This window comes from Echinococcus granulosus (assembly GCF_000524195.1).
Source record: "Echinococcus granulosus chromosome Unknown EG_S00020, whole genome shotgun sequence".
Classification (NCBI taxonomy): Eukaryota; Metazoa; Platyhelminthes; class Cestoda; order Cyclophyllidea; family Taeniidae; genus Echinococcus; species Echinococcus granulosus.
The window spans coordinates 1039514-1064542 of record NW_020170400.1 but is presented as its reverse complement, the minus strand read 5'-3'; the positions used below and the strand labels follow the sequence as shown (position 1 = coordinate 1064542).

Genomic DNA, 25029 nt, shown 5'->3' with positions numbered 1-25029 from the left:
TGGGGCTCGCTTCGTTTTTTTACTAATTGATATTTTCTTTACCCTCCTACAGAAACGATTTGTTTAACAGTAAATATTCCCTAAGAGTTATGTTTGCCTGAAATGATTTTTTATTTCTTTTCTAAACAATCTAACGTAAACATTTTTACCACTTTACTTTCCAACGGGAAATGTATTTTTTTATTGCAATGTAGTTGCTTTAATAGAGCAGTGATTAGGATTTCAATCTAAAACTTTTGCCTTTGAAATTTGGTATTACTTGAGTAAAGCCACATTTTTTTCGTCAACAAAAAGGCACTTGCAACATCCTACTTTTAATTCTGGGGAATGTGAAATATTTTGTCATGCTTTTGTTTTGAGGTTATAGCATTTCTAATTTGCTAGTAAGTGAAAAGGTGGAAGTCTGCATAGTTTGTGACATCAATTGAAGTTCTTTTACTTAACTAAATGAATACGTTTTTTGTGTTTGCTTTTTGTAAAACATGTTTTTGACCGCCTTAAAACGCAATGTTTGCAACAAATTGGGTGGGCCAAAATTCTTTTCAAATAAGACTGCTCAAGAAGTTGAAAAATTTTGTTGTTTGTCAACTCTGATTTTCCTAATATTCATCAAGCTTAACTTCCCTTTCCACTCAACGGTGATTCAGTGTAAAAATTTGAAAATTTAATATATAACCTCCTCACGAATTTGCGCTTTCCTTGTATAAATTATGAATTCAAGTATCATCTTTGCTTGTATATCAGTGTTTAAGTAGTATCTTCGTGGTAATGGTGTAAAATGAAAGCAAATTACTGATCACCTATTTGATGACTTTATCCTCGCCTTTTTACTAGGTATTACAAAGAGTTTCATCTTGAAAATTTGAGTCACCTTGAATTTGCTCAATTGTACTTCTTATCTTTTCAATTTGATGCGTCAGTGTAGGCAAATTTTGGTTGAGGCCTTGTCAATAAATTAGTCATTTGATCCATCTTTACGTATAGAAGTGTCCAATTACCCAAGTTGTGGTGTTTGAAGCGTCCAAGACAAGGGTCGTTTGTCTACTACAAAATCTCACGAGGCCGTTGGGTAAGATAAAGTAGCGAGCTTTTGTGAAGTACACTGACTTAAAAGGTCATTGCTCGGTCGCCTCACTGATAAAAGCATGATCAGAATGGTAACTGCAGCGTCGCCTCTTGCTATCAGAGACTGGTAAATGCATCAGCGTAGGCCGTGACTTCCTGCATAGCTATCTGATCGACAGGCACCTGTTAGGTAAGCTTACCACCCCACCATCTACGTAGCCTCCAAGCAGGCAGTTCGGCTAGCTAAGCTTGTTGAATAGCTGTGTGCGTAATAATACAAATTTCACCAACAAAGGTTCACTTAAAAGGCAAATGTCAAACCTCCTCACCCTCGATTAGCACCCGATGATATAACTCTATTTAACTTTTAACAAGCTTTCATGAAATAATTCAATTCAGAAATTACTCGAAAGCATCGAGAATGGCTTAAAAAATGTGCCGTATTAATCCTAATTAATGTATCCGGCCGCACGGATCCTTCCAGTCCCTTGAGAGCGACTGGTATAAACGCCTTCTCTGTGTACTGACAACAAGAGTAGTTTTGAGTTTGCATGTGCTAAAATGGAGAAGCCGGAGCTTATCAAAGAGTTGTAAATCAAGTCGAAACCGTAGGTTAGGTATCTTACACGGCATCAAAGAACGAAGTGCTGCAGAGTGGCTGTTATAGGGCCACCAAGCGGTTTTGATTCTTGGTTTACTTGAGAAGTGTCCCAATGATGAGGAAAATGTTAATAAGCGATAGAGGAAGAGGGTAGATACATCCGTTCACCTTGACTCCTGCCTGAGTAAACAAATCGATGTAATGCTATGGAAATCAAACGCAAAGCCATCGTAAATGCCTCATTGAACATCTGAACTCGATCAACTGTCTGCCGAGGTCCTCCGGAACTTGGGTCATATCTTGGATGCTGTCAGAATCATATTTAAGGACATTCTATATTCCAACAGTGTCATCAAACACATTAAAAGAAATTGTGGTTTTTAATGTCGTATCGACGTCGGTGGAGGATTTAAAAAAGAACTATTTTGCTAAAGGAATTCACGAATGATTGAGTGGGTGGATTTATGTGAAGGGGGATAAGTGGGTGGTTGCCAGGGTAGGTAGATGGATTGATAGATAGTCAAACAGACAGAAGAGCAGGTGGAAAGAGGGGTAGATAGGTAAGATGAGAGGCGGTGGTAGATGGAAGGATGGGTGTAGAATTAATGCTGCTCTCAGAGCACATGCAATCAGCGGTGTACACTGCAGACTCCGCATTATCGTGTGTCGGTCTTCCATTTGAAATGTCAGTAATTTACTTCATTTTCAAATACCCCTTCAACCTCCTATCTGTACCATAGGTTTAATTTCTTAAAATGAAATAAAAAGGTATTCTTTTTTGAATTTTCCTATATTATTATCATGAAATATCCCACAAATTTAAGGTTATTTGTTGCACATCGGATGATTAAAATACTGTGAAGTTTTAAGGTGGAGTGCCCGCCATACACTTCATTTGTCTTTGGGAAAAATTCATTTAAAGGATGCGTTAAAAAAGAAAACGGGAATCTTCCCATCTACAAACGTTTGCTTTCGCTTGAAAAAAAACTTTGGTTTTTATTTTCCTTTTTTGGGAAAAATATGGCATTCTTTATAACTGTCACTTCAAAAACCATGAATACAAAATATCCTTTATTGTCTTATTCACCGACTACAGTATTTTGTTCCAATTTTTATGGTTTTTATTAGAAAAGAATGATCGCTTTTGTTTATCTCCTTTTTAAAAGTCAGACGTTGTCAAGATTAAGGAGTTCCCTAGCATCAAGAGTCTAACCAGATGGATAGTTTAGACGCCTCACGTACTTCAACACCGTTCTGTTCCTCCTTTTCCGGTCGGTACGACCCAGAACATGTAAATTCAAATTCTTTGAGTTGCTATGTCGTGGAGGAGGCGCATCCACAATACCATGGGCTCTTTGGTGTGAGCTGTCTAGAATGCGGTAATGTACAGAGATGGACCTTACTCGAAGTTGGTAAAGTCTAAGTTCACTGGTGCCTTGACATTAGCAAGTTCTTTTACGTGCGCCAACGTCCAGCACTCATGTCTTTGTGAGCCAGCCCACTTTGGACGGTGCATGGACGAGATGACAGGCAGTAGCGGTAGCACACACTACCATGGCATAGAGTGGGATGACGAAGCCATAAAAACGCAAAATCATCAAATTCCACTTACTGGGAAGACATCAAGCACATTGCAAAAAGATGTAAAACGATGTACTATTTAAACCTTCAGAAACGATCCCGTCTGTGGTGACTCCGTTATCAATCCAAAGGCATAGTAGTCATATAGTGTTGTAAACCCTCTGTTAGTGTGAAACACCTAACCTCTGCATAACTACCTGTGGTGAAACCGCACGAGAATTACTTAAAAAGATTTGTAATTTTTAAAGCTGCCATAAAATTGATGCCAAAGCTTAAAATTACGAAGTAAACGCAAGGTTTTGATAATTTCTTCTAATCGACCTGTATCAGTGCCTTCCCTGTTTGTTAAAATTCATACAGAGCAGAGATCTTATAAGAAGTATTTTCAGCTTCCTTAGCGTTTCTGGAAGTCCTTCTACTTTTAGGCAGCAAATTCAGAAAAAAGGCTTTATTTTGGGGCACTAGTAACATATCGGTGGATTAGGAAGAGTGAGAGAAGGCGGAGCAGAAGAGATGGGAAAAAAGTTATTTTGCTTCCTTTTGCCATGAAAATATATAGGTATATACAAGAGTATTTATAAAAAAGTAGAGCTATCCAACGAATGCACGTGACTGAGGTAATGCCGATTAAAAATAGGGGCTCATAAAATAGCGGCAGTAGTATTACAAGGCTGCGAACTATTGTCGAAGATGGAGGGGAGGGAGGGAGAGAAAACGAGAGCGAGAGAGACAATTAAACAGTGTAAGAATGTGAAAGAATGGTCTATACATGGAGACGGCATATCAGAGGTAGGGTTTCTGAGACGGCGGATGCTGTTTCAACGCAGTAGGGTAATTTACCGGTGTGCCACATCTTCGATGCTCCGAATTGCATCGATGGGAGGATGTCTCTCGGAGGGGACCTGGAGATTCAGGAGGTCTTTGTATCAGCCGGTATTGATGACGAGTGCCCGGAATTCGCTCCAGCTTCCCTGGCTTGTAGTAGAGCCTGAAATGCGAGTTTGACTGTGGACCGCACCACAATGCAGAGAAAACTGACACTAAAGTTGACCATCACTACCATTTGGAATGGTAAGGCAGATATGTCTGAACTACGTTGAGTTATGCTTTTGTTCAATGTAGTTTATCGGGTTGGGTAGGAGTAGACCCTACCTGTTCGTTCATCCATTCAATTTAATGAACTTGAGCAACACTGGGTAGTCGTCTTGGCGTGGACCAGTACAGTATCGCAGACAACTGCAAGTCCCCAAAGGATAGCATATTTAAGGATACACATGGTGTTTAAGTCTACTTTTAAGGTTCCTCCTAGTCTAGAGTTTTGTTCTTGACAATGAACTATCTGAGGGGCTGGAAGGAATTGTTGGTGACGAATGTTTTTACCAATTTTAGGCTACACGCAAATTTCCAGCTAATTTGTCTAGTTACCGGGTAAATTTTTCTGTAGCACTTTTTGATGTTATGACGATTTAAGAGCGATCGCAATTGAAACCTAACTCCCTCACCAGTCTAAACATTGCCTGTGCAACCTTATACTAGTTGGAGATGATGTAACTAGCAAAGAATGAGGGCTCAAGACGGTGGTAGATAATACACATGAGGGGAAAGAAGCTTGATCCAAAGAGATTGAATAATTTAAAGGAAATTCAGAGTCCCTTTATTCAAAAAAGAAATTGGTGAATGAAATGAGCACAAAAGAAGGTAAGTAATCACCTCAAATCAACCAATTACGTCAACACCCTAAATTTTGCAATCTAATGGCAACATTTTCTTCTATCTGCCAATCTAATTGATTTCACCTTGTTCCCACTGCATTGTGAAATCTAAAAAATTTTGTTTTTTAAGGCTGTCATCATCGAAGATAGAATTTAGCAAGCCTTAACTCGAATGCGTGGGCTTCCACGAATTCTCTGCTCAAGCTACAAATGCGTAGGGGCCGCAGTTCTCTCATCAAATGGTAAAGCAGAGTTAGAGATTAAGGCTTACCTCAGGCTACGAGACAATGAATCGAAGCTCATTTTAATGTTATTTTTGTGTTCGCCCCAGAGTCGAGTCAACTGGTCGGGATTAACAATCTGGAAGACCTGTTTTGGCTTGTCAACCCACTCCACACATGTTTGCCTAGTTGTCAGGAGTTCAAGGATAAAGTTTAGTAGATTGCGTTTGCGTCCACCATTACGTGGGGCACAAGTTTTGCGAGGCCTGTCGATCGGCGAGTTAGTAAGTACAGTATTTCGTGATCTTCGATGAATGGTTCCAGAAATTGAGCTATTCTGATTATGGCGGAGGGAACACGACTGACAATCTCGAAGCACTTTCCTTGTCAACGGTTGTGGTGGGGGCAAACATTCTGAAGCCAATTGAAAGGCAGGGTCATCCAAGTCGGCATCAAAGCCGAACGCGTCAATATCGTCAAAGGATTCGTCTAAATTTCCACCCTCAGAACAGGAGAGGAATTCACTGGCTTCCTGCTGGGCGACACGTTTGTTGAAATTCCGGTGGGAGACGGGAGAGGCTGTGGATCTAGTCGCCTCGAAGGCAAAGGAAGAAGATGAGGAGGAGGAGGAGATGGCAACAGGCGTGGTGGTGGAAATAGCGGAATAGGGCTTCGTCAATGGAATTTGAGAGAGGAGGGCATTTTGACCGCTTTTTCCCAAGTGGCGGCAGCCTTGGGATGAAGACCGAATACCATTCCAGTGGAGTCGGTCTAGATTTCGAAAACACATTCTTAGCCCTCCTGCTAGGGTAAATCTGATCAACCGAATCCGTTTGACAAAGCTTAAGGTCCCGCAAGAAGTCCTATCCTCTTCTATGACCCAGATAAGTAGCATAAATTACTTTCAACTTCCAGAAAGATGACATTTTGTGTGATTTCTTGCCAAAATGAAAAAAATCAAAAAATAGAGCCTTTAGATCAACAAAATAGTTTGTGTAGGAACAAAGCAATTAGAAACACACCTTGCACATCCTTTGAGGTGGATGCTTTACTTGAGGTATTAGCAAAGATATTCAAGCACTCTCCACTAAATTTTGGTCTATACTCCAGCATTGCCTGACACCGTTTGTACTCCAACAGTTGTCGTGATGCCACATGATCATCAAAATTTGATATATGGGGCTCCTCCTCTTTTGCCATTGGCACCTCGTTGCTGAGTCTACGGAATTCCTCCAGTGTCGAACGTCGCCATAATGGTGGTGATTGTGGTGAAGTGTTTGCACACATACCTTCCGACTGAATTTCACTGGGAGTGAGTTGTAGTGAACCAAATCCACTATCAAAACCACTCTCCTCTTCAAAACCTCCCAGCTGAGTGGGAGCACGATCGGGAGGTTTGTTGAAACCGTACTGACATGGAACTACATCCTCGGAGGTATTTAAGTCCCCAAAAGCTGCCTGCAGACCTTCGTTGTCCTGAAACTCACTCGATGAGAGCCGAGAAAGCCGAGAGTCTGGAAAACTGGCAGAAATGGGTGTGATGGCTCCCGCAATCGGTGTATTCGAGGATTGAAGCAGACAGACGTTCCAAGTCTGCGGCTGGGATTGAAGGTCAAATAACCCTGTACCTTCATCCTCCTCCTGTTTTGTTGCATCCATAAGATATCCGCCTGCAGAAACTAAGAGAATGACGGAAAATGGATAGGCTTTATGTGTTACTGTGTTAATATGGCAACTTTTGTTTGACAGGATAGTGACTGCTCGTTGCTAGGATTCGATAGACTCAATAAGGATGAACTCACTTTTTTGTCTTTTGCTCAATAAACACCAAAAGGAAATAAAAGACTACAAGTGTAACGCCTTTTAGATAAAAATCAAAAGTAGAGGAAGTACCCAACATAGTCTGCATATATCGTGGAATGTGAGTGATTTTGATTGGTTAGGCGCTGAAAAGTCGATTCAAAAACCAATCAAATGATTTGTGGGTGAAGAAGGTGAGTTAACTCAATCATTGTGTTTAATTTGAAACGCCACATAAGAGGAAAATCGTTAACCGGTAAAAAAATTAAAAATTTTGTAAATCTTAATTGAGTCGCAAAATGTTGGCAGGAAATACCGCGAAATACATTTCACCGTTTTCTGTATCCAATGCGGACGACGAAACCGCAAATCTTTAGTCAGTTCTGCAGATCATATTTACTGCTCATATTGACAAAAAGCGACTCAACCTAGTTCTAGAAAAACAGCATTCTGGATTTCAAATTCCCCCCTATTTTATGACTAAAAGTTCTTGATGTATGCTCCTCATCCAAAAACCAGGTGAGCAATGTGTTTGTCATTAAGATTGTAAACCGTGTGACTAAGAAAATTCCGTTTTCGGAAACTTAGAAAGAATAAAAGTGGAAAAGAATCCGTCTAAATCTTCGAAGAAAAAAGTATTGTGGAACAAAAATTCAATTGCGATTTTCCAAATGCTTACTAAAATCATATCAGTACTTGTTCTTTTTGGAGAAAAAAATGTTCGCAAGTGGAGTAAAAAGGCCTGCGGGATAATTACGAAACTATAAAAATTTTTGGCAGAGCGCTTCGACAACTACGTTGACTTCTACCCGTCGACACACAAGGCCTGAGATATACCTTTGTGTGCCCATTTGATGTCGGTAAAATAGGAACCAACCCATCCCATAGCTACCGCAGGCTAACGCTAGCACTACCAATGAGGCAAAACGAATTAAATACCGGAGAATAATATTGACAAACGCCTTATTTTAGTTAGGCTATTTCTCGACGAATTATTGCAAACAAGTTGATCCAAATCTGCTGTTTATTGGCTAGTTGATCAGCTTTGATATTGACTGGCTCAATGAAGAGTCAAGTCGATATTTGCCACTGTATAAAGTGGGTGAAATATGTTTACTTGGCTAAGAAGTAAATATGTTCGAAGAACAACCCACTGCTGAATCATTATATTATTTAACCGCACAGCGTGTGCGCACACGAAAATAGAAAGGGATGTGTGACGTGTGCGTGTACGGTGTGCCTATGTAAATGCATGTGTTTGTGTGCGCATTTGTTACGCAAATCCACCAACCTGATAAATTTGCTCATTGAAGAGAGAACGGTAGCAGAAGTGGAAGCAATTCATCCACCTACTGTTGCCTTGGTAACAATTGTGACAGACATTAAGAGTAAAAAGCTGCTTCCAGTGCTACTATAAGCAGAAAATGAGCTTTTATTTACTGGTACTGGCGCCATATCAATTTGAAATGATAGTGACCCACAACTGTAAAGTATTTACTTAGGGAAGACATACATGTGAAGCAATTCACTGAACTTATTGCGAAATTGCTAAAAAGAGTAATGCCCCTTGGTCCACAGGGGAAATGCATTGCATTCATACCTTTGGTTACATGAGAGAGCCACTTAAACTACTGAGTTGCAAGGTAAGTAAAAATCGGTTCTTGGGCCAAATTTTTCATTAACAGCTCAAGCACCATGTTCTGATATCCTTCACTGCAGAACATAACAAAGTTGGTCATTAAAAACTGATTAGCTGCCATTGAAGTAAATAATGCAGAACGCTTCAAAAACTGAGATATTTTATAGTACATCAGGATGAGAAAATAAGCCTTTCACCAGCAAAAAGAAACAGTCCACGTTTATGTTCGAAAGCGATTTGATAAAGTGAGGTGTGAGGCGTCAATTTTGTGAAAAAATTACGGGAATATGCCAATCTCAATGCAGAAATTAGTACATATTGCTAGTAAGATTTAAAAATTTGAAGTCGAGTCATAATTGATCACTAGCCTCAAATATGACCTTGATTTTCGAAAAAGCAGCCAATAGTCTTTCTGGTCTGACACAAGATTGACTGAATTGGGCAATCACTACCGATTGGGTTGTAAACGGGCCACCTTGTTATATTTTCCTTAAACCAGGGGATAGAAAATCTATTCAGTCCATGAGAGAAATGCATTGATGCTGTAGGAGAAAGGACGTGGACAATAAGTTCACAAATCGAGCTAGTTAACTATTCAAATGGGGAACCCAATAGCTTTTACTCAGGCATCCAATTATCCATATTATCCCACTACTAAACTTCCTACCAATCTTGTTAAGTCGTTTATTCCCCGATAGGAATTCACACCTAGGACTACAGGTAGGGGCTTCATGCTCACAACAGAGACCTCGAGTGCATGAAACGAGCAGCACGACGCGATACTTACAGCTTCTTCGCCTATGCAATCAACGTCATTCCGTTATGCACGCATATTTTTAAAAGTTTATGAACCGAATCAAGCCAGTCTGGATGAAAGCCGACTACAGTACTTTATAAAGCGCAAATGATTAGAAGAGTCGTGGAAGGCTTTAAAAAGTATTTTTGGCAAATTTTTAGGGTATTAAATAAGTGCTCTGGTCAAAGATGTCTTTTGTCAAGGTGGTAACACGGATATCATTCATATCAATTTGCAAATTTGTAATGGGGACAATATCAGTAAACTCTTAGTTAAAACGAAGGCTATGCATTCGGCTTATCAGTTATGACGATAAAAAAATTTAATTTTAAATCTTAAATTGGTGGGCTGATGCAGAAAACGCGTGTGGATTATTTTGAAACACCTCTGAATTGGAGCATAGATCGCAATGTAAAAGGAGAACCAGTATTATCCGGGCGACTGACAGCATTAACTGAGAGATCGGAGTAATTTTCCTGTTCATGTGAATGACCAGCATCCGTCTTTTTACTTGGTGCAGTTAGAATAAATTACAAAGCTGAAAATCTTACCCATCTCTTTTGATATTTAAGCCTCTAATTTCTAGAGAAAATACCCCTTATCAGAGTGGCTCGACGCATATTGTAAGGAATAAAGGATCAAACAATGTGAGTAAACCACATATGGAATCCCGCAGTTTTTGCTTATAAAGAAGTAATGATTTTTGAGTCTTTAAGCTTAAATCCGCAAGAAAAATTTGAAAAAAACCGGAGTTCATTCACTTTACAAACTTTACAAGTAGCTTGGTGTTCGCGACCTAAGTCAATGCACAAAAATGCTTCGTGCAATAACTCTCAACAATTAAGCTGAAAAGGACCCCAGAACAGGACAAAAATAATCCTGAAGTCTGCACAAGTCTGTACAAGGTTTCTTAGTCGGAAGAAATGAAAAGCCTTTCAAGATAAGAGATTTCTCCTTTAAAATGTTTACGTATGCAAGGTCACGCGAAACACCAAGGTCTTAGTGATGCTCTGACCTTACAAAAAATGTTGGGCAGGTCCAAGCAAAAGAACTCAGTTAGATCAAGAACGCCTCTTTACCTTTTTTTGATAAAATGATGCGGCGACGGAGGTAAAAGTGTGTGTTTGTGTATGTGTGCGTGCATGCGTGTGCATGTATCCCACCACGGCTTAATAATGGGTGTATGCGTACGCGCGTGCGGAGGTGCTCCCACCCGCCTTTTTAAACTAGTGAGGCGCACGACAATTTTTGCGTATAAACAAGGGCACATGCCAATAGAACCTACTTGTGTGTGCGAGTGTGGAATGAGTGAGTGGGTGAGTACTTAAATCGATTTGAAATGTCTTCTTAATTGTCGTCATAAGCAAATGGCAGAGTTGATCGCCTGTAGTGAGTGTTTTTAGATTGGGTCGAATCAGAGTCGTCATTCGTGCTTCCAAAGTGCCAACTGATGGAAATCGAGAAATTGAGTCTGTAGGTTGCCTAGGTACATAGGAGGAGGTCCGACGCAAGTAAAATTAATCAATAAGATAGCGCTAAGATCAACCGTCAAAAGCACAACAATCGATGCAGAAGACTCCTATTTAGGTTATGCTGACTATAAGGATTAACGACACTGATTCAAGCCAAAAAGAAGGCCATTTGGGAAGTTCCGGTAACAACACGATAAGATAATTAAATTAAAGCAGGGATCACCAGAAATTTGCACAACCAGAAAAGGTACAATGCTAATGCATTTTTGGGAAAAAAAGCTAAAATAAGAGGTGACTGCAAACTTTTATTACCATAATGCAATATTGCGTAATGTGCATCCATTAAGCGCGTCAACATACAGAGTACCAGCATGTCAAAACAAAATACCCGTAAAGGTAGTAAAAGCTGTTATAGTGCACACTTAAAACTATATAACAAGTTTATAAAACGTTGTTGACCCTTTCACTTCAATTTTTTGAACAATAAAGCTAGTTGAAAGAATATTTCAAGCTAAAATAGACAAAGGCAGGTCACAAGGATTTTCATTTCTCGAGAGTTTGTAATGCAAAACTTAAAAAAATCCTCTATTGTCACTTATATTTTTTGCATTTTAGATATATTGCAAGTAGGAAATGCTTCAAAAAGCTAAGTGGACATGAAAAACCGGACTTCTTTCAAAAGTTACTCCAGTTAGCTAAGCAAATGTTATAACATCTAAAAACTAAACCTAAACCAAGCACAGTATGTCCTTGTACATAAAAAATGGTTGTAGAAAAAATTTAAGTTACTCTCACCATCTTCCCCGGATATCGCATCGGTAAGAACGGGATCCATGTTTGCTTCTGAAGCAAAATGTGGCAATGAGCCAAATAAAGGCAGCGAACACCTAAAGTTCATCATCCGGTCGATGGAAAACATCTATGATAATTTTGCCATTGAATAACTTCACGAAAACAGGTTCAGGTGTTTTTAATAACAGCGGAGTTTATAAAGGTTGAATGTCTGATCTACTTAAACGCTAGGCATCACGATTTTTTGCTGCAAAGATTAAAAAAGGTTAACTTGGATTTTTCTGCCATATTTTTTCAAAAAAAACGCTAGAGCAAAACCTAAGTAGACTCTCAAACATTTTTTGTAAGCAAAAATTTTTTGGATTTTAGAATTTTTCGTAAAGACTTGCTTTGCAATGGTTTGCAGAATAAAAATATTTGCGAAAAATCTTTTAGCAATATTGCCTAACTAGGTCAAGTTGCCAAAAAATACGCAAGAAATGGGCTTTTATTTAATGAAAAATTTGTATGCCTAATTATTTTGCGCAGATATTTTTATTTTAGTGTCTTGTCTCATTGGCCAACAACTCAATTGGATTTCCATTATAACCACTTTGCTCACTGTGTTTTTCTTGAGAGCCGTGGTTTTTTGTTTACTTTATTTTCCATTACGCATGCTTTATATTTTTGTTGCAACTCCACATAGGTACTCGGCCCCTCTCCTATTCTTAAACTGCCTTCTGAAAAATAGTGCGACCTGTTTGATTTAGACTTATCCCCCAGGCATAAATTATACCTAGGGTGGGTTTTTATAAATATTTGTTGTTGCCACTTCTCGTAGCTTTCGTTTAGTTTTGATATCTCGTTTAGTCCAAATGTTATGAATTGACATGCACGAAGTGTGTGGTTGTATTATGCCACTTTTCCTCTGAACGAACGAAACCGCTTAATATGACCTTTCATTAGGATGTCGGGGTCTTGGACTCCCATCATCTCTTCTTTACCTATTTCTTTTTGACTTGTCAAATTGCGCTTTTAGAATGAGTGTATTCTGCCTCCGTTTATCTCGCTGCTTTTTATCCACTGCATCAAATACCATCTCCTCTTCCTCCCTAACGTGGTTCACGAGTGATGCCCCACGTACTAGCATTTTAACTCCGTCTGCACAGCTTTCCAATCCCACTGCCTGCCTGGGTAGATTTTATTCTATTCCTGATCCCATCGCATCTCGCATCATCTCACCCTTCCTCACAAACGAACACCTCCGCGAACTTAGTCTTTTTGGCGACTTTTCTCTCCTCATCCGCAAGCCAGCTCTCGATATTATGGGCTTTTTGGAATCGGCTAAATTGACGTCCTCGGTCCCCCGTTTCGTTCTCTACGGACAGCCCGGTTGCGGGATATCCGTCCAGCTGGCGCATATCGCCCATTACGCTGCAGAGAAAGAAGGTCTCATATTCGCCTTCTGTAATGCAGAAGATTGGCTTGAACGGTGCAGTGACTTCATTCCGAGTAATGCATATCATCAGGGACAGCACAGGCATCTCTTTGAAGGCGAGGCTCTGGATTTCCCGTGTCGTTCAGCTGCGTGGCTAAGCGGCTTCGTGAAACTTAATTCTCCGGTGCTTGAAAAGGTAGTTTCATTTCTGCTGATTCCAAGTCAGTGGGTGTCATTTGTCAGATTATGCGGTAATTGATGCTATCTTTTCCATTTCAGTTAAATCCAATGATTACTCGACCTGTAGAGTGGACGGTGAAGGATTCTTCTCCGGCTGGGACACCTTGGATGGAGTTGATCGATTTCGCGATAACGCGACCGAAATATTCTACAGATTGTATTGGAATCCTTCTTCGTGATGTGGGTTATTTCTGTTTGTTGAAAAGTGCTTCCAGATGCGAGCCCTGTCGGCTAGCGAAAAGGCAATAAAGTGTTACCTCATCATTGATGGAGTGAACTTTCTGTGGTGTCGTGGAACGAGACTTCAAGATAAGGTACTTCACAAAAAAGTCGCTGTCGATCGACTAGCGATTGTACATCATCTCCGGAGGGCTCTTCAAGGTGATTGGCCGCACGGAGCAGTCCTAACTTCCGTGAATGAAAGAGCTTCCTGGCCGTCGGATCGTGAGGATCATACACCGGGGTGGGTTGAATGCGTTTTGAGCCTGTTTAACCACTAAATCCAGAAGTCGGGTGCGTATGTGTCTTTCCTTCTTGAAGGTACCTTTTAACGAAACGTGGTTTTGAGACAATGGATCCATTCATCCCCGTGCATGTGTTAAACTATACCCCAGTGGAGGTGGATGCCGTTATGCATTTCTACGCTCAAAACAGGTGGTTTGCCAATCCGGCAGCGTTGGACAAGGATGGAAGAGCGGAAATCATCTTTCTAGCGGATGCGAATCCACGAGAATTGGCTAAAGTGGCTGCAGAATGGTAGATTGTAGTGTTTATTATTGCGCTGGAGATGTGTAAAGATTCCAATCGTTTGAGTATGAACTCTCAAACCCTTGTCTTGCTAGGTATTGCGTATAAATTTAGGGGATGGTGTTCCATAATAAAGATGGATTTGGGGTCAAAAGTCATGTATGTGGTGTGGGGTAGTGGTGTAGCTCTTCGTAGTTGAGCGTCTCAATGGGGTCCTCAACAGGGTGGTTTCGGGGGCTCTCGTTGTCGTTGCGCGGAGTGGACAGGGTGCTGTATGCCCTGGGCGGGGCGGGTGGGCCCTTACTACCGGTTTGGTTGGGTGGGGGTGCTTAAACGTTGCTTTGGTGTGCGTTTAAACACGACAGCTTAAACTTCGTCTTGGCGGCATGGCCTCCCAGCTGTCTGTAGCTTCCTACACCCTCTGTGTTTCAATAACAAGTCTTACATGCTGAAATGGCTTGTCAAGACTAGAAATACTCTAAGCCTTGCAGTTTTCAGCGGCAAGCGAAGCTGGTCCAGAGTGACGCTCATCACAACTGTTCTAACTGACCAAAAATGTGGTGCCCAGAAAGAAGTTGTCGGTTGTGTAATACGATAGTGGTTTATCCCTCGGTTCTGATGAGGCACCACTTTCGTACTTCGAACTAGCCCCCTTGTACCTCGCTGGGTGGGCTGGCCTTCTGGGTCATGCCAATAGCCCAGACACCTTCTCTGTGATGAATATATATATTCTGCCCGAGTATTGTGTCTTCTTTCGTCTTCAGGGAGTCTCGGGATGCTACAGTTGTGCCTGGCTAACGATCAGGGAGATTATTACACTGTATTACCGAAGTCACATTCACTATAATAATTACCCCTATAGTGAATTTAGTAAACAATAGTTTTGGCAAATAACAAATTAATATTTGCACAAAATCAAGGACAAATTAAGTGGAACTCTTCAAAATTACATGGGAATGGTTTAGTTTTACCGCTCGTGCTATTAATTAGATGAAGGTCAGTCGGGCTCAGATGCTGTTTGATAATGCTCGTGTCAGGTTTCTTCAGATTTACTGGGTTTTCTTGCCTCAGAAACATTGTCTACAGACTCGCATCCACTCAGAGACAAAGTACTCATCCAAGCGTCCAGGACTATCATTTTTCACCCGCTCAGTCTTTACGAGTTTATGGGTTTGGTGTAGCCGCCACGGGTGCGCTTGGAATAAAGAGATACGTTGAGCCAAAAAGTGGGCTTACCTTTTGTTCACCTCTTAACGATTACTATTAGGAGTGTCTACACATCGTCCCAGATTTACAGTATCTGTGCCAACGCATCTGAATTATATGTTGGTTAACTCGATTGACGTCAAGTCAATCTCATGTGGGTACGGCTTCACGATCTTTATATGTTCACACCATAAAGCGAAAAGAGCTATTTATGGTTGTGGAATTAATTCTGATGGACAATTGGGGCTTCAGGTACTGTAATTCTTTTTGGCAGGACTGTCTATTAGACCAGTCGAATTCACGGTAGTATATCAGAATCTCTCAGCATTGATGTTGTCCCGGAACCGCGTATAGTTCCAATTCCACAAGATGAAGAGCTTCTTCCTCTCATGTCCTCTTGCGGCCGCGCCCATTCCATTATCGTCTTTCAAAACATGAATACAAAACAACCGGTTCTGTTTAGTTTGGGGAATAACACTTATGGACAATGTGCACGTGAAATTATCGCAGGAGAAATTTTCACGGCGGATAATCCTCAGGTTACTAGAGTGTTGATTCCGCCAGAATTGAAAACCATTAAACAGGTAAGTTGAATGAGTTAAGCATGACTTATTTTTAATGAAAATAATGTAGATAGAATGCGGGCAGGACCACAGCCTTGTGTTGTCCAGCGAGGGTCAGATTTTTTCGGCTGGTTTATCAACAGATGGACAAACTGGATTGGGTTCAACAGATTCGGTAGATAGGTTGACGAAGATTGCTGGCAATCTGAATGGTTTACACGTTAAGTGGGTTTTATATTTATTCTCTTCTATAACCATAAAGCTTTCCACTTCATTGGTTGACGCTGTTCGCTCTTTGTGCATTTTCATTTTCAGACATCTGTTTAACATCTTATAAAATAATTTTCGAAGTAAAAATGTTACTGAGGTCCAGGCGTAGCGAAGCACTGTGCTTTTGGTTTTTCATTCATTTACCCCGGATCCATGTCTTCGTCTCAGATTCTGACGCTTATCCCATTCATCCATCCTTGCTTTGCTCCTCTCGGATTCATCCACCCGTTCTAGATTCATCTCTCCTTCTCTAATCCATCCCTGTATCTTCCTTCCATTCCCATTGGATCCCATAATCTTTCTATCTTCTAATCCTATTCACCTGTCCATTCATCCTGAATCCATCTTTCCCTCTATCCTCGAATCTATCCATCCATACAGTCTTCACAAAGTCGCAGTGGAATAAGTTTATCGAGGAAAGACCTAATGTAGGAGCGCAGACAACACTTAAAAACAGAGTAACGAATGAACTGTTCGGCTTGGCAACGGTGAATATTTTGATTGAGAGGTTTCGTGCTAACCGATGACAGCGATCTTGAAAACTGAAGGTTCGAGCTGAATTTAAAGTGGTATTTATGTAGATAAATTGAAAGCAGCTGCAGTAGGAGAAAAAGATTGATACATCCATCTTAGGTTTATCGAGATTTATTTGCAGAAACCCGTGTTATAGCTCCTTCACAGGATGCCTTTTCCTTCCTCTTTAAGGCAAATATCATCTCGTGGCGACACAGTTCTTGCACTGACTGAATGTGGGCGGGTTTTCGGCTGGGGCAATAACGAGTACAGTCAAATTTGGTCTGCCAGCGATGAGGTTCAGGTTCTTGAACCCACCGAAATTCCCATTCACCAATGTCTCACCAACGTTAGACTAGGCAGGATAACCCAAGTTGCTGCCGCTGGATCAATGTGTGGCCTCTTGGATGAGTACGGTCATGTGAGTTAGTTGATTTTGCGTTGAAACGCGTTTACTTCCTTTTCTTCCTATTCCAGGTTCTTGTTTGGGGTTTCGGATGTCTCGGACTGGGTCCAAAGGCTTTTCAGTGCTTGAAACCAACTCTTATTCCACCAGCTCTCTTCTCTCCTGCTCTGCCTTTCTCTGACAATAGAATAACTGATTTAGTGCCTGGATTGCATCATTTCATAGCGCGGTCGAGTTGTGGTCTTCTCTGGTCTTGGGGTGCTCCTAGGGGAGGTCTGGCATGCCTTGGACTGGGTCGGAACTCTACAAAATCGACAGAAGATGCGATGAAGAATGTTCAGACCTATCCTATGCCCTTGTCTCTTCCTGCAGAAGCATTGAGAGTTGCTTGTGGTGTTGATCACACCATGGTTATCGCCAAATCCTTTGTTTGAAATAAAAGACTCATTGGTCCTTTAGCACATTTTTATTTGGATATTTTTTTTCTTTGGTGTATTTTGGGAACACGCATACCCGTCCCTCAATTCGTCCTTCCTTCCTTCCATCCGTGTTAACTGCTAAATTTTTCAGTCTAAATAAAAAATCTCTACCAAGATCATATTCACTTTAACTTCCGCAATCTTCTTCAGGGAATGCATTCATCTTCTGCCTTTCTCTGCCAGGGCTATTCTGGATTTTGAAAACCTCCTGCCTCTGATTGAGGTGTAGTCGTTCTCAGGTACCAGCGGTAAAACGATGCTACTATGCAGTGCCTAAGGCTTCATCCACAGCTTCACCAGATGGGATTCGATCTACCTACTACACCAAATGCAAGACAACTCATCCTGACCTTGGGTTAGCTGACTTAAAAGGTTTTTGGAAGTCAACGAAACTTACACTATTGTAATCGACTCGAAATTTCGACGTGCTTTCGACAGCAATCGCGGAATTGGCCAAAATCAACATGATGAATCGTCCCCCCTTTTCCCTTGCTCCTCCTACGGTCCTAAAATCACTTTTGATCGGACTAGTGAAATCTTTCATGCTAGAAAGTTTTGACGACACTTTAGTTAGGCAGCTTGGCCTGAACGTGAGCTTGTGTTTAACAGATGTGACCAGACGGCAGCACAAAGCCAATCCCTACAACGAATGCTACGCTTACGCCGGTGGGAATAAAAATCGTCCCAACTCCGTAGATTAGCTAATTTTTACCACTTCCTTGGGAGGCCTTGTGGTAGTTCTTCTCTTTCATGATACGTCATTAACGAATGCCAAATATAAATTAACTCGGATAGTTTATTGCTTGCTCTTTTCTCGAAATTGTCTGTAAATTGATGGATTGAGAGTCAAAGAACATGTTTGAGAGTGCCTGTTTACAAAATGCAACGGTAACGACGGCAGGAGTTGCAACAACGGCTGGAATGATCCTGAGTGTCTCCTGAGGAAATTAATATGGCGCTAAAATGAAGCAGAAGAAGCTTTTAGTCCTCCTTTTTTCTGCTTTCTGTGAGACGATCTAGTGGGGTTTCAAGTCTCACCTTGGTTACCGTGAAGCCGAAGAGAGCTTATACCACCGTTTGGAGCTAGAGGGGCCAGCTCCTGCCGCTGTCGTCGTTACTGACGTCTCTTCAGAAGTGAAACCTTTTTGAGTCTCAGTGGATGCTGTCGGTGGGGCTAAAGGTGGTGGCACAGGTCTCTGACAATTGATGCTTCTGCTAGTCCAAAACCCATGAGACGAGTTAGGCAGCGAAGAGGAGAGAGTGAAAGATGAGGAGTGAGGAAGGGTAGCTGTCCCCGTGCAACACAGACATCCCTCGCTTCGTGGCGTCTGTTTCAAATTGGTGTAGTCAATTCCGAAGGGTTTCAAAGCCTGAAAGAAGAGAGGAGAACTCTCTGAGCACCTAGGTGGACAGAGGATCAAGTTTAACGGCCCTCTGCGTACATTCCGAAGTTTCACGCGAAGCAAAAGGCCGGAGACAAATTCCTGGACAGCTTTGTAGATGAATCGATATTGAGCTTCGGTTTGGACCATACCGGAGCGTTGCTCTCTGACGGCTTGGACAGTGCGAGCTATATCGATGTCAGTATGGAGACCACCTTCGCGAATGCAGCCTAGAAGCATGTCTGTGACAATTAGGGTTCCAGTTCGACCAATTCCGGAACTGCAATGCACAATCATTGGACCCATGGTTTCCATATTCTCCTAACGAAGAAGGGGAGATGAATTTGCTGAAGCTATGGATATTCTATTGGGTTGAAAATGAAATACCTGAATCTACTTAGAGGTATTCCTGTTTCTTTGTGCCACTTTACCACGTCTAGCATAAAGGGACAGGAAGGAGAACTCGTTTAAAATGATTCATTAATCTGCCAATACTTCCTATGTGCACCCTGTCACTGATATAATCACCAACCTGATATGAAGATATATTGAACAAGAGGTCCAAAAATTCTGACGGTTCACTAGGGGTTCCATGATCAGGCCATGCAAGAAATTGAAGTAGAAAGACAGTAAATGAGTCGTCCTCCTCCCTTTCGGTCTCTCCTGCCCTCCCCTCCCGAGTTAGCCTCTGATGCAGACTGATTTTGAGCTCACGAATCACATGCGAAATGAGGTTGCGTTCAGACATGGGAGTGACTTTTAGAGTACCCAAGGGAACGGGAAGGAGTAGAGAGCCCTCAACCTCCGTTGGCCAGTACTTTTCGCATTTATTCTATAAAGAATCAAGTGAGAGTTGGAGAATTATAAGACAGCTTACTCTTCCGCGTTCATTTTCTTTCGTCAGCATGACGACAATGGAGGAGCGTTCTTGCCAAATCATGCGCCACATATCGACAATGGTGCCGGGTAGAACGCCTTGCGTAGCGATGTACTGGGGCCGAGATGAAAAAAAGACTCGGCCGCGACGACTCCTGGCTCTAGCATTCTCCCCATTTCCTTCATTCTCTTCCTCCTCTCTATCTTTGTTTATTTCTGTTTCCTTAGACTTCTTTTCGTCTTTCGTTAATGTTGTTGAAGGCTGAAGACCTTCTAAGAGAAAGGCCTATAATGTAGGAGTACAATTAGTTTAGGTTTTATACATTTAATTGTTAAGTGTAATTATCGGTCTTTTCAGTCTCTGGTCGGGTCACCAGTCTTCCAAGCCCTCAGTAAGTTAATAATAAAATATCATCCAGACTAGCATGCCTTATCGGAGGATGACGTGATTCAGACACTATCCACCTCTCTCTCACTCACAGGATTGGAGATGTAGTTGGCATTGATATAATCTGAGCCAGGGACGTTGGGATCCGCGTCGCGTAGAATCACTCGGGTGGCATCGAAAGGGAGGATATTTTTGTACCGATTTTTTGCCAAATTACAGGGTCTTCTACCCTCCATTCGACTACCTTCGTGGGCGTCCTGATGAAGCTCCTCAAATTCCTCCCAAAAACCAGTAACACGCTTTCCTCGAACACCCTTCTTCTCTAACTGTGTGATACGCTGGTCCAAACAGGAGACATTGAGGCGAGTCACATTGAAGGGCTGTAGAAAGATTATAGACGGAGCATTCTTGACTGTCATTGGCTGGCTTTACCTTTACCCTCAGCACTCTTTCTCGAATCAATTTTTTTTATAAGACAATTCATCTAACAGAGGACGAGATAGACAGGAATTTCATGAGCCGACGGTACTTGCTACGATTAATGAAATAGAAAGTGGTCTTCCCACGATCCCAATTCATCGCACAAATTCCCTTTCTGCTTGGCCATTGCCTACAGGCCGTGGCAACTAAAAGCGGAGCTACTAATCGAGAACAGCGCTCAAGACAAGACAGAAAGGCCGACTCACACAAGGCTAATATTTTCCCAGCTCATCCATGCGACCGTAATAAGCCTTGAGACACCACATACCACTGAACGTCTCCGGAGCTGAATTGGGCACTAAGTTAGTTAACATACTCTAAATGAACAACAATCTCAATTTAGCTGCCTGAATGTCACACTAAAGGATCACAGAGGATTACTTAATCTACATCGATGTTGGATAGGAACTACAATCTTGAAATCTGCCTAATGCTACGTAATGCAGCAAGACCAGAAACGATGGAACTACCAAACATCAGAGACAGTCATTGCTTTCTCAGATTGAAAGAAACCCGAAATAATCAAAACCAACAAAATTGTAGAAAGGAAATAACCGCATAACATTATCAAGCGTCCAAATAATTTCGAACGCCATTTGACAGCTCGATGCAATGACATGTATTACAAGCCGTACATATGCATTAGTAGTCTATCGGTACAGTGCCCAATCACTGTGCTATCTACCATCTTCGATCAGTTCAAATCCCCATATCGGCACATTCGAGGTGAACTTGTTTGACGTGATTCGACCTTCACCTTACAAACTGAGTTTAATTCGGCGTAAAAGATGCGGAAGCTTCGCATAAAATTTGGACCACAGAGTTTGTAAAAGGAGCAACAATGAAACATACTGCTCAGAAATACCTTTAGCAAAAATCTATTTCTAGTCATTAATCGTTCCAAGTCGAGATAGACATCACACTGAGGAGGATACAATTCTTGATCACGAAGAATTACGTCTCACTGTTGACTAAAATACATCTAGATTACTATATCGAGAGCAACTTCGAGCAATGGTTATTGTGAATGAAGACGCAACGGCTGCTACACATAATGCATCAATAGATAACAACAAGGGTCCCATTTCTTTCTCAAGCATAAACGCGCATTCTCGAGACTTTTTAATGAATTACTGGCCGACTTGTGATTAAAAATGGCTCTTGTATAACAGCGTTCATTAACCGAATGAACACATCATTAGTACTTTCCACATGACCCACTAACTACCCCACACTTATAAAGCACAGAATGCCATGCATACTTCGTGTGTGGTGAACTACGGATCCAAATGTTCATTAGAAAATGTTGACGCACTGAAGGCCAAGTAATTATAATTGGGACTGATCCATTTGATATGAGATATCGTGTAAAGAAAGCCTTATTTTTTGGAGGCTGCTAGGATTAGTTAAGCAGCTAAGAAAATACTAATTTTAATTCTTACAAGAAAATCCAGGACTTTGAACAGCTGTTAACTTCTTCCTTAAGATGTGTTTTAAGGTAAGGGAAACAGATACTCCTGTACCAGTGCCAATTTTTCTACTTGTAGAGGTAAGAAGTTTTATAAAAGTGAAGCCTACAGTTAGCGTGTGCCTCATGGAAGACCTAACAATTAGGCATCGGCATAAAAAATTAATGAGTTTTGACTTTTATATCAGTACCATGAAGCTCTACCAGCAGCCTCTTGGGATTTCAATAATTCGGATGCTTTTATGCTTTCCTATCTGATGAAGTCTTCAATTACAGAATGGGTAAGGCAACAGTCATTTAACCATTGTAACTGATTGCTTTACCTTCTGACCGTTTTTGCTAGTGTTTTGAAAGAGGCTTACGTTTAGGTAGACCACTTGGTTACCATTGGAACCTATGACGAAAGATACGATCAAACCGAGCCGGCTTTTGGTGACTATCTTAACCTCAAGTTCTACTAGGACAATTACTGATAGAAACTTAAATTCAACTAGTCAGAATCGTTCATAAGGGTTAGCCATATTTTTTTGTAGGAAAGTAGAGCGATCTGAAGAAAAGGATCGCCACCAAGTAACGAGAATCTGATAATAGACCAAATAAGGTACTAAATAGGATAGAAGCGATGATGGAAGGGACAAGATCCATGAGTTATTTGGGAAAGATTCTTAAGAATGACTGACTGATAAACAAGCAACTGCAAGATTGATGCTTTAAACCACAGAGAAGAAAGGAACTTCATAAAGTGGCAGTACTGAACGTCCATGAATTGACCATCCTCACTGCAGACGAGATAAAATTAGGAGTTATGAGTTTTTCCACCAGCAGTAAAACAACTTCAGCAGTACATGCAGTACACTATCACACCTGTGAGGTCATTTAAACATTCATAAGCGAACTAGAGATACGAATCATTGGTAGAGCGACAAAAAGAAAGATAACGTGAAATTCCAATATCAGTAAGGGAAGGATCTCTACACTATGTAGTCACAGATAGAGGAAAAGACACCTTCATACATTAAACTTCATGCACAAAATACTTACTTGTTTAAGACAGATTAGATGTCCATCTTTGACCATAATGGGAAAGGCGGTGTAATGATCAATCAGTTGACCAAGAGACGAAAATTCATGACCATCGCCCAAATCGAATTTCGAATTAGGCAAATGGTTAACGAGAATGTGAGAAACATTGCTGTCCCCCGTAACAACGGAGAGTACATAGGATCCCGGTTGACGAACCGACTCTCGAACCAAAAAGCTCCCATATTTGCCCTTTTGCAAAAGGAGATTTTGGGCCTCATTCGCTGTTTGACGACCGTGAAACCACCTCGCACTAGATTCATACATTTAGAAATATTAAAAGACTACTTTAATGGGTAACAAAAGAGAAACGATGTCAGTACCTCTCACTGGAATAATCATCTACCATAAGAGGATGTCGGAGTTCGATGATGGAGCCATTTTTTTCTTTTAGCTGATCAGGGTGCTCGCGATAGTAATTAACAAGTTCTGGGAGAGTAGCAAATTTGTCGCCACCAAAGAAGCTTAAAAAATCACCGGTGTTTTGGATACGAATATGCGCAAATGAGTCTTTTCGCCGGACGGAGAGGGTAAAATTTCCAGGGCTATTGTGGCTTTGACGAATAAGAAAGCTTCCTGGCTCTCCTTTTTCTATAAGAAGCTTCTCGGCGGCCAATCCCGATAATTCACTGTGAAACCATCGTCGAGAATCGATGGCCATATCACAGAGCGATATTTTGTGCTCTCAGGCTATGCACAAATATGCGCCGACCCTTATTTCTTCCGGTAGAGAGTTCAGCGTACTAACACGACCAGCAAAATTTGCTGCAGATAATCAAAATCATCACTAAAACGCCCTTTTTTGCATAACAATAAAAACACACTAACGTGAGAAAAGCTAACAAAAATCCGCTCTGTAAGCTCAAAAATTTTGCATTTTGCAAATTGCCGTTAACTTTCAAAAGCTTTAGTAGGTAAAATAAATTAGCAAAAGGTAGTTAAAAACACCATTGTTTGCATCAAACATGCCAAGGTAAGTTCAGCACCTTTACAAGGCCTAAATCAGCCCCCTAAGTATGACTATATTGTGGCTACCCATTTGCGCTATGCTAATTCATATTATATCATTGTTTTTATTAAAGAATGACATATTAAAAAATGCAATTTATTTACCAGCTTTTAATTCCCTTCATTCCTGCTGACAGACGATTTCATTAAATGCCTCTGTACATGCTCCTTGATTATTTCCTTTTTTCCGACCTTCATACTCCTAGAACTAAGGAACATAATTAGCAAGAGCACATTTGTTTTTTAGTAACGGTACTAATGGGTGCAAGTTTAGGGGAACCCTGACGCCGAGCTCTTGCTCTGTACGCGGATTTTGACCGCTGCTCCACCAAGATGTTCGATTCAACTTTCCACTCCTGCTTTTAAAGGCACATTAAGGCACTGTAACTTTTGTAATTACTAACATTAAGACCTTTGGTGTTTAGTGGGTACCTATACTTATGTTTAAAATATCAGTGCAATTTTTTAGCGTACTTTTAAGGAACTTGCCGCTTTTACTTTTTTTATAATTTTTTTGTTAAGTTTTATATGTTGCGCATTTATAGTCTTTTAATTTTCAGTGGGGTATTTTACGCATGTTATAATAGGCCACTTAACTACATTTTACATAACCTGTGCTAATGGATAACTTCAGATGTTTCCAGGTTTTAGTGGATTCTTCCAGAACAACTTTTGCCTCAAATATATTACCTAATTTATTTAATCTATACATTTTAACATTTAAGACATTTTATTTACAATTTCGATGCTGTGTTCTTGCTCTGGCTTGTCTTCCATTGTCACATCGGTTTCTACACATCTATATCATATTCACCCCTTGAATAAGC

General features: G+C 41.0%; 3 protein-coding genes across 3 annotated transcripts; 1 reads left to right on the top strand and 2 right to left on the bottom strand. All coding sequences in view use genetic code 11, as the record gives it.

Moving 5' to 3' along the window:
* Positions 1 to 4030: 4030 nt before the first annotated feature.
* On the bottom strand, positions 4031 to 11785 carry EGR_03760 (Ecdysone-induced protein 74EF; the record flags this gene model as incomplete). Its single annotated transcript, XM_024493009.1, has 5 exons — positions 4031 to 4235; positions 5231 to 5951; positions 6203 to 6859; positions 10701 to 10862; positions 11683 to 11785. The coding sequence occupies 5 exons, from the start codon at positions 11783 to 11785 to the stop codon at positions 4031 to 4033; spliced, it is 1848 nt and encodes a 615-aa protein (XP_024352666.1).
* Positions 11786 to 12698: 913 nt separating this feature from the next.
* Positions 12699 to 17475, top strand: EGR_03759 (Williams-Beuren syndrome chromosomal region 16 protein; the record flags this gene model as incomplete). The annotated part of the gene is made up of 9 exons (XM_024493008.1): positions 12699 to 13292; positions 13376 to 13516; positions 13543 to 13799; positions 13877 to 14092; positions 14307 to 14397; positions 15577 to 15873; positions 15923 to 16077; positions 16828 to 17056; positions 17113 to 17475. The coding sequence occupies 9 exons, from the start codon at positions 12699 to 12701 to the stop codon at positions 17473 to 17475; spliced, it is 2343 nt and encodes a 780-aa protein (XP_024352665.1).
* Positions 17476 to 18563: 1088 nt separating this feature from the next.
* EGR_03758 (Tyrosine-protein phosphatase non-receptor type 11) lies at positions 18564 to 23855 on the bottom strand (the record flags this gene model as incomplete). Its single annotated transcript, XM_024493007.1, has 7 exons — positions 18564 to 18890; positions 18963 to 19223; positions 19435 to 19734; positions 19780 to 20064; positions 20259 to 20546; positions 23156 to 23447; positions 23518 to 23855. 7 exons carry the CDS (start codon positions 23853 to 23855, stop codon positions 18564 to 18566), a joined length of 2091 nt encoding a protein of 696 aa, XP_024352664.1.
* Positions 23856 to 25029: the final 1174 nt, after the last annotated feature.